At 43.4% G+C, this 9791-nt stretch overlaps 1 protein-coding gene across 1 annotated transcript in view; it reads right to left on the bottom strand.

Moving 5' to 3' along the window:
- The window catches only part of PIP4K2A (phosphatidylinositol-5-phosphate 4-kinase, type II, alpha), a 188622-nt gene extending 188211 nt beyond the window's left edge, over window positions 1-411 (bottom strand). Inside the window, exons 1-2 of the mRNA XM_010860060.1 lie at window positions 328-411; window positions 186-244 (exon numbers count right to left, since the gene is read on the bottom strand). Of these exons, the coding sequence (XP_010858362.1) occupies window positions 186-244; window positions 328-411 (143 nt within the window). The remainder of the gene's footprint in view (window positions 1-185; window positions 245-327) is intronic.
- Window positions 412-9791: the final 9380 nt, after the last annotated feature.

The raw sequence follows: 9791 nt of genomic DNA on the forward strand, positions 1-9791 counted from the left end.
CGGTAGTTCCCCGCGGGCCGAGGAGGCAGCGGGGTGGGCGTGCGACGCGGGAAGGGTGAGGACCCCCCCCGCGGCGTCCTGGAGAAAAAGAGGGAAGGGTGGGGAGAGTGGGGAGGTCAGAGGACAGGAGCCCCCAAGAGGCGGTGGTCAGGCGAAGAAAGGAGGCTCCGTGCAGCGCCGCTTACCCGTGCCAGGAATGGGGAGAGCTAGTGAGACCTGGAACGCTGTGGAGACCAGGGCTTCCCTAGCACCGAGGGAAAGAGCACAGCGTTGGCCGCCTCCCAAAGTGGCCCCGCAGTGACCTTATTGATCCTTCTGTGCCTTTACCCATCGGGCCTTTTGGACCCCGAACTTGGGCCTTCCCACGAGGCTGCAGAAGTGAGACTCCCGTCTAAGCTGCTGCGCTGTCATTGCCACCACCACTAACACCCTCCCTTAGACAGGACCCAGCATTCCTCATCCAGAGCCCTGGGTTTGACCAGGAGAATCACACCCTGAATATCACCTTCTACCTCAAATCCTCTGCAGTGTTTCCTATACCCCTTCCTTTTATCCATTCCACTCATTCAAAAAACTAAGATCATGGCATCCGGCCCCATCACTTCATGGCAAATCGGTGGGGAAACAATGGAAACAGTGACGGACTTGACTTTCTTGGGCTCCAAAATCACTGCAAAATGGTGACTGCAGCCATGAAATTAAAAGACACCTGCTACTTGGAAGAAAGGCTAGGACCAACCTAGACAGCATATTAAAAAGCAGAGACATTATTTTTCCGAAAAAGGTCTGTCTAGTCAAAGCTATGTTTTTTCCAGTAGTCATGTATGGATGTGAGAGTTGGACCATAAAGAAGGCTTTGTGTGGAAGAATTGATGCTTTTGAACTGTGGTATTGGAGAAGACCCTTGAGAGTCCCTTGGACTGTAAGGAGATCAAACCAGTCAATCCTAAAGGAAATCAATCCTGAATATTCATTAGAAGGACTGATGCTGAAGCTCCAACACTTTGGCCACCTGATGCGAAGAGCCAACCCATTAGGAAATACCCTGATGCCATGGAGGAGGAGGAGAAGGGGGCAACAGAGGATGAGATGGCATCACTGACTCAATGGACATGAGTTTGAGCAAGCTCGGGGAGATGGTGAAGGACAGGGAAGACTGGCTTGCTGTAGTCCGTGGGGTCACAAAGAGTTGGACACAACTGAGGGATTGAACACCACCACCTTCCAAGAAATCTTTTCATTGTCTTCACCCACGTATACCTAAATTTAACCCTTCTTAATGACCCACCCTCAGGAAGCTGCCATTCCAAGCATGTCTAAAAACCTGCTGTCCCTACATCTTCCCCAATTATCATACTGTTCTAGGCACTTACCCTACTCGGCCCACTTGGAGAGTCGTTATATGTCAACTGTCATTATTACTCCTCTCGAGTATAGTGGTTTCCACTATGCACTCTCGTAACCTGCTTTCAGGGAAAGAAAGGATGACAGACCCCATCCCTTAAGGAGCTTGTTGAGCCTCGTGGGGTAGGAAGTGACAGGTCACGTGGTCGCCTTCATCTGCTCCTTTTTTCTTTGACTGTTCCTTCAACATAAGGGCTGCCCTAAAGTCCTTTTATTCTTTCTCTCTTGTTTCATGCTACTGTCCAAAATGTAATCTGCTTCCTCAGCCTCAACCCTCATCTCTCTTAGTGGTTAAACAAACAAACAAATCCTAAATTTGCAGTGAGAAGAGGTAGTGTTGCTCATTCTCCCACCAGTTGAGCAAAACAGTTATCCTCTCTGAGCCGCTAAGACAGTGGAAAGCACTCTTTGTTAATACAGCACTGTATACAACCAAGAGGGAACAGAGAGTTCCTGTGAATAACCCATAAACTCTCCCCTGGCCTCAGAGAAGTACTTGGTTGAATATCTCTACGTCGATTGCCCACAGACACCTAAAAAATTGTCTCAAACCAAGTCAAACATTGTCCTCCATCTCATATATTGGTTCATTTTTCTATTGTATTGAAAATGGCATTCATGTCACTGAGTTACTCCAGCTAGAAGTTCATTTGTTTAACAAATTATCATCGACCCAGTCATGAAAGCTTAGAATCATCATTGATTATTACCTCTCATCACCACTCCACATTAACCCCTTTACCAAATCCTATTCATGAAACAACTGCGCTCTAATATTATCTCTTCCCTGGTGCCTCACAGTCGTCCCAGTTGAAATTAATCCATTCGACCTCAGTGCTTCCACAGCACTTTGTTCTATGATGGGTCTATTGGATTTAACTGTATATTAATAATGCAAGATGATAGGCTCACTGTGAAGGCTTAAAAGCTGAATTTAGTGATGACAAAGTGTTGAATGAACCTATAAAAAGGAAAGATGGATACTTGTGACCACTGTCAGCTGAGGTCTCACTCAAGAGGGCAGCAAGGTCTGGATGGGTGCACAGGGGTCATCCCTGTTGGGGGCACACAGTGGCATAGTATGGAGACGTACGTCCACGTGATATTTTCAGGTAGCATAATGAGGAAAGTGTTAGTCGCTTAGGTGAGTCCGACTCTTTGTGACCCCATGGACTATAGCCCACCAGGCTCCTCTGTCCACAAAATTCTCCAAGCAAGAATACTGGAGTGGGTAGCCATTCCCTTCTCCAAAGGACCTTCCAGATCCAGGGATTGAATCATGGTCTCCTGCTTTGCAGGCAGATTCTTTACCTCCCGAGCCACTCCGTATAGCACAATGAGGAGGCTTGTAGCTTTTAAAGGACAGAATTTCCCCCCTAACTTTATTAAGATATAATTGACATATAACATGGCATAAGTTTAAGGTGAACAACTCAATGATTTGATACCCATCTATACTGTGAAATGACTACCATCATATATTTAGTTAACACATACATCACACATAATTACCACTTGTGTATGGGGGTGTGTAAGTGTGTTATGAGAACCTTTAAGATTTACTGTCTTAGAAACTTTTAAGTTTTAATATAGTATCATTAAGGAACAGAGTTTTTGGTAACTTAACTCACCTTGAATGGCATTTAAGGTAATGCCATTTGTAAATAGGTCATGAGATGACTTTTGCCAATGACCTTTCACACGACCTTTTTACTCCACGGAGGATGTGTGTGGTGTCAGAGTTCTCAAGTCACGGAAATGACCTCAGAAAGTACCTACCCCAGTTCTCAAATTATCTACATTAGACAATGGAGATCTAGACAGGTTTAAGTGATTTCCTGACTTGTGGGGGAGACAACAGACTCTTTGAAGGCAGGATCCATGTTATACTCACCCTGGAATCTTCCTAATGAACCTAACATACTTGCTTTTTCATGGCACCTATGGCTAAGTTTTGGTGAATCAATGAAAAAGAAATTTTCATCTCTCACATAAAAGTTATAAGAGTCTATACCCACAAAGGGTGTATGGAGTGTTGCACTTAGAAATACTTCATTGGGGACTTCCCTGGTAATCCTGTGGTTGAGACTCTGCTCCCAGTGTGGGGGGCACAGGTTCCATCCCTGTGGATGGAATTAGGGTCCTGCAGGCCGCAGGGTGCAACCAAAACAAAAACGAAACAAAACTCATCTAAACTAAATACAGTTTATTACAGGAAGAAAGAAAGAAAGAACCTATTAGGAAATTAGGTTAGACATAGTATTTAAACTTGAGGGTTAAATACTACTGTACGTGAACTTAGTTGCTGTTCAGTCACCCAGTTGTGTCCAACTCTTTGTGACCCTATGGACTGCAGCACACCAGACCTCTCTGTCCCTTACCATCTCCCAAAGTTCACCCAAGTTCATGTCCATGGCATTAGTGATGCCATCCAACCATCTCACCTTCTGATGCCCTCTTCTCCTTCTGCCCTCAGTCTTTCCAGAATCAGGGACTTTTCCAATGAGTCAGCTGTTTGCATCAGGTGACCAAAATACTGGAGGGAAAGGTACACCCAACTAAATGCAGAGGTCCAAAGATTAGCAAGGAGAGACAAGAAGGACTTCTTCAATAAGCAATGCATAAAAATAGAGGAAAGCAACAGAAGGGGAAAGACTAGAGATCTCTTCAGGACAACTGAAAATATCAAGGGACCATTTTGTCCAAAGGATGGGCACTATAAATGACAGAAACATAGAGACCTAGTAGAAGTAGAAGAGATCAAGAAGAGATGGAAAAAAATACACAGAAAAACTGTACAAAAAAAAAAGATCTTAATGAAACGGATAACCACGATGGTGTGGTCAGTCACCCAGAGCCAGACATTGTGGAGTGTGAAGTCAAGTAGGCCTTAGGAAGCATTGCGGTCAATAAAGCTAGTGGATGTGATGGAATTCCAGTAGAGCTATTCAAAGCCCTAAAAGATGATGCTATCAAAATCTGGAAAAACCCATAAGTGGCCACAGGACTGGAAAAGGTTAGTCCTCATCCCAATTCACAGGAAGGGCAGGACTAAAGAATGTTCTAACCATTGGACAATTGCACTCATCTCCGATAATAGTAAAGTCACATGAACTTAACAACCTAGCAGTTTGATCACTGTTTTCCTTTGGAGTTTGGGTGATAATGAGACAATAATATGTCTTTGGTTCAGCACCTAATTCAGTCTGCTTTTATAGTCAAGGAGGGAAGCACCTAACCATCAGCATTCCACAATGGTCTTAATGAGGGGCGGGGCTAGAGAAAGAAGAGGAAGGAAGTTCTATTTTGGATGGGCATGTGGTCATGTCAGTCAAGGGGGAGGCTGTTTCCATCTCCTTGCATTTGGCCTGTTGGGCTGTTGGTGCCAGAAATGCTCCAGCAGCCAAGTTCATGGAGAAGAAGGAAGGAAATGTTGGGAAGATGGAAAGTTTCTCAATACTGACTTGCTTCTGATTGCTGTTCTTTAAAAAAAAACAAAAACTTTCTTTTACTGTAACCAAGTTTATTTACTATCCTAGAAGAGTATAGTGAAAATGTTAGGTTGACTAAAGTATGCAATAGAAACAGTGACAGACTTTATTTTCTTGGGCTCCAAAATCACTGCAGATGGTGCCTGCAGTCATGAAGTTAAAAGATGCTTGCTTCTTGGAAGAAAAGCTATGACAAACCTAGACAGCATATTAAAAAGCAGAGACATTACTCTGCCAACAAAGGTCTGTCTAGTCAAAGCTATGGTTTTTCCAATAGTCATGTATGGATGTGAGAGCTGGACCATAAAGAAGGCTTTGTGTGGAAGAATTGATGGTTTTGAACTATGCTATTGGAGAAGACCCTTGAGAGTCCCCTGGACTGCCAGGAGATCCAACCAGTCAATCCTAAAGGAAATCAGTCCTAAATATTCATTAGAAGGACTGATGCTGAAGCTGAAGCTCCAATACTTTGGCCACCTTATGCAAAGAACTGACCCATTGGAAAAGACCCTGATGCTGGGAAAGAATGAAGGCAGGAGGAGAAGGGGATGACGGAAGATGAGATGGTCGGATGGCATCACCAACTTGATAGACATGAGTTTGAGCAAGCTCCGGGAGTTGGTGATGGACAGGGAAGCCTGGCGTGCTGCAGTCCTTGGGGTCACAAAGAGTCCAACACAACTGAGTGAACTGACTGAAAGTATGCAATACCAGAAATGGAAGCTGAAATAGTGTAGGTGCTCTGATTTTTTTTATTACCTTTTTCATCAAAATATACTTCCTCAGTTGAATAATTCCAATTAGAATTCTTCCTTGAGAAAAGGAATTCATTACCTTCTTTAGTGCTATTTGGAAGCTGTTATGCATTCCACTGCTCTATGAAGAGATCAGAGCAGAATGTGGGACAATGCCCTTTGATCTTCTGTAGTGATATCCAGAGTCTTGCCATTCAAAATGGTGTTATTTTGGAAGACTATTATTAAAGTGCATATACAGTCAAACCCAGCCAAAATGCCAGCTGGCCAAATGAGATCCAAGAATTCAACTGCAACATATGAATTACTTTTCGGGGGGAGGGTGTTGACATGATGTGGCACAGCTTGCCATCTGGGAGTTCTAGGGGTCTGGCTGTGGCATCCAAACCCCTCTTTGGCTGCCTGTGGTTTGGCACCAGCTGGCAGGGGTTGTCCACCCATTTAAAATATTAATGGTGATTCTTCTGGCTTCTGCAGCTGGCTGGAACTTCCAGGACAGGGGCAGCAATTCCAGGAATCTTCCTCTTGGTTGGCAGCTCTTCTGTTGGCCTGACTTGGGCAGACTGAACTGGGAGAAGACAGGATATAAAGAAGCCAACACTAAGGTGACCACTTCTCAGCCTGGCTCACCTTCCCCTCCACTCCCCAAGCAGAAGATGAGGACGGTAGTCAGGAACAGGAAGTGGAGTAGAGGAGAGTAATCAACCTCTGATAGCATCATATCTTTACTGTGTACACATTTATAACAGAAATAGTAATTTCCAACGTTGACAGAGCAATGAAATGAATTAGAGCAGATCCATATGGCAGACTACGGTGCAACCAATAAAAATGATAATTTCACAGAAAATGTAATGATATAAAATAATTATATTAAAATAAGTGAAAAGTGGAGTGGAAATTGTTTATAGATATGGTTTTAATATTATAAAATGAGTTTGTATATTTATACATGTAAAATACTAGAAGCAACTAAGAGTTTGCATGCCACAAATAAGACCCAGCACAACCAAATACATAAATATTTTTTTTAAATAATAGAAGAAAATACATCATACTGTGTGTGTGTGTGTGTGTGTGTGGTGCAGTTTGGATGATTTTTAAAATATGTCTGCATTCTCTAAAATTTGCATGTCTTTATAATAATTTTAAAAGATGCAACCATCTTCCCTCATTAAATAAATAACACAGTAAAGGCATTTAACATAGTAGCCTAAATTCTGTAAGAGAACAGCTTTGTAAGTTACTCCTTGTTATTTATTACAGTTTTTGTTAAAATAAGTCTTAGTGGAACAGGCCATCTTTCTACATGTAGGGGGAAGGGAAGCTCCTCTCTGAGTTCATGAAGACTCCTTAAGAGAAAAGAAGGCTACAAATATGAGGAAAATAGTATAGTGTTGTTTCTATGTATTAGACATCCAATTCCCAATGTGGAAAAGGCAATGGCACCCCACTCCAGTACTCTTGCCTGGAAAATCTCATGGGCCGAGAAGCCTGGTAGGCTGCAATCCATGGGGTTGCGAAGAGTCGGAGTCGACTGAGCGACTTCACTTTCACTTTTCACTTTCATGCATTGGAGAAGGAAATGGCAACCCACTCCAGTGTTCTTGCCTGGAGAATCCCAGGGATGGGGGAGCCTGGTGGGCTGCCATCTATGGGGTCGCACAGAGTCGGATACGACTGAAGCGACTTAGCAGCAGCAGCAGCAGGGTCAATGAATTTTTATCCTTTTTAAGAATCTGGACTTCCCTAGTAGTCCAGTGGTTAAGAATCCTCCTGCCAATGCAGAGGACACAAGTTTGGTCCCTGGCCTAGAAACATCCCACAAGCCATGGGTCAACTAAGCCAGTGTGCCTCAAGTACTGAGCCTGTGCACCGTAGAACCCATGCTCTGCAACAAGAGAAACCACTGCAATGAGAAACCTGCTCACTGCAACGAAGAGTAGCCTGTGACACTGTAGCTAGAAAAAGCCTGCCCACAGTAGTGAAGCCCCAGCACAGCCTGAAATAAAATAAATTTTAAAATTAATTAAAAAGGAAGTTTGAAACCAGGAAAAAATATGGACTCCGAAAGGAAACTGCAAAATTAATATTCTAATAAGGATTTTATTAACTGTGTACCATGCATAACATAATACTATCAAGTTTATTAGATTTTATATAAAAATGACATGATAGAAGCTATTTGTCAGTTTGGTTTCATGTTACAAGTATACATACGGTTGATTCAAAAGATACTAAATAGCCAGTCAAATATGTCAGTCATAGCCCAAAATTCTAAGAGCAAAATTATAAATATTTTTCCAACATATTTTACAGCAAGAGTATCGTATTAGTATTGTATTAAATGTAAGATATGAGTTCATTTTAGTATGCTTGATACAGTGAGCGGGTAGAGCCTCCAAAAATAAGAATGCCTGACACTTAATGTTTGGGATAGCAGGGAGGTTCCATTCTTTGTTGATTAACTCTGGGCCACACAATCAGTGTGACCTTCAGGAGTCAAGGCTGAATGAAAAGACCAGAAGAATCAGATTTTAGCCTGAGTTTTCGGTCCTGGCTAAGGGAAAAGTCCACGGTGTCCAGAGGCAGAAAGCAAGGAGACCCCAGCTATGGGGGGGCCGGCAAGGACCCTACTATGAAGGGAGCAAACCCTGGAGGCCTGTCCCAGTCCCTTATGGCTGGGCACCAGATAAGTCTGACCATTGTTAAAGACGGTTGGTATTCTCATTTACTTTTTCACTGACACTTCAGAAAAAATGCATTCATGAAACTACTATCTATTGATTGTACTACTAAATGCCGGGTACCATTGTAGGGACTACATATGACTTCTTCCCTCATAGAGTTTACAGTCCAAGGGGATAGAGTAGACACAAGTAAACAGAAAACCTGACAATTACAGATTGTGGTGAGGGGTCTGAAGGTAATAAATCCAGCACCTTTATAGAACATAGGCAGAGTGTCAGGGGATCCTCTCCAAGGAAAAGATACTTAAACCTGAAAGATGAGGAAACAGTGGGGTGAAAAGCAACCTGGACAGAGGGGCCATCAGCCTGAGAACCCCTGTTCTAGGATGAAAAGCAGGCCTGGCAAGGCTGGCAGGGCTCCCCAACACTGAGATCCTGGCAATGATTTGAATTCTATTCTCAGCGTAACGGGAGCCCTTGGGAAGCTGAGGATTTGTTTATAAAAAAGATTTCCGTGGCTCCAATAGATTGAAGGATCATAAATGTCAAAGTAGGGAGACAAGTGAGATAACTATTATAGGAAAACCCAGGGAACAGTTGACAGGGGCTTGGACTAACATCTTTAAAAAAAGAAAACAAAACACTTTATTGAGGTATGATTGTTTGTTGTACACTTTAATGTATCTGACTTGAAGAGTTTCACAATATCTTTTTAATGTTGGCAGCATCTTTAGGCTTGTTCCATTTTCCAGCCCTGATGTTTCTACTTTCATTAGGATTTGGATTTAGTTAACTAACTTTTGACTTGTTGATCCTCTCTATTGAATGTTTATTTTATACTTCAATCTACTCATGTATATAAGTATGCTGCTGCTAAGTCGCTTTAGTCGTGTCCAACTCTGTGCGACCCCATAGACGGCAGCCCACCAGCCTCCCCTGTCCCTGGGATTCTCCAGGCAAGAACACTGGAGTGGGTTGCCATTTCCTTCTCCAATGCATGAAAGTGAAAAGTCAAAGTGAAGTCGCTCAGTCGTGTCTGACTCTTCGCGACCCCATGGACTGCAGCCCACCAGGCTCCTCCGCCCATGGGATTTTCCAGGCAAGAGTACTGGAGTGGGGTGCCATCACCTTCTCCAATGTATATAAGTATATGTATATGTGTATTTTTGGCCGTACATGTGGCCTGTGGGATCTCAGTTCCCCAACCAGGGATGGAACCCATGCCCCTGCAGTGGAAGTGTGGAGTCTTCCACTGGACCACCAGGGAAGTCCCTGGACTAATGTCTTGACAATAAAGATAAGGGAAAACTGGGCAAATCATCAAAGAGGGGCAGTTGTGCTTTAGCGTCGGTGAGTATGCAGAAAGTGCTGACTTGGCCTCGCTGCTTAAAGGGGATCTCAGTCACTGCCTCATTTTTTTTTAATATTCCTACAACCATAGGGCACCCTGG

Source organism: Bison bison, unplaced genomic scaffold, assembly GCF_000754665.1.
Source record: "Bison bison bison isolate TAMUID 2011002044 unplaced genomic scaffold, Bison_UMD1.0 scf7180017864461, whole genome shotgun sequence".
Taxonomy (NCBI): Eukaryota; Metazoa; Chordata; class Mammalia; order Artiodactyla; family Bovidae; genus Bison; species Bison bison.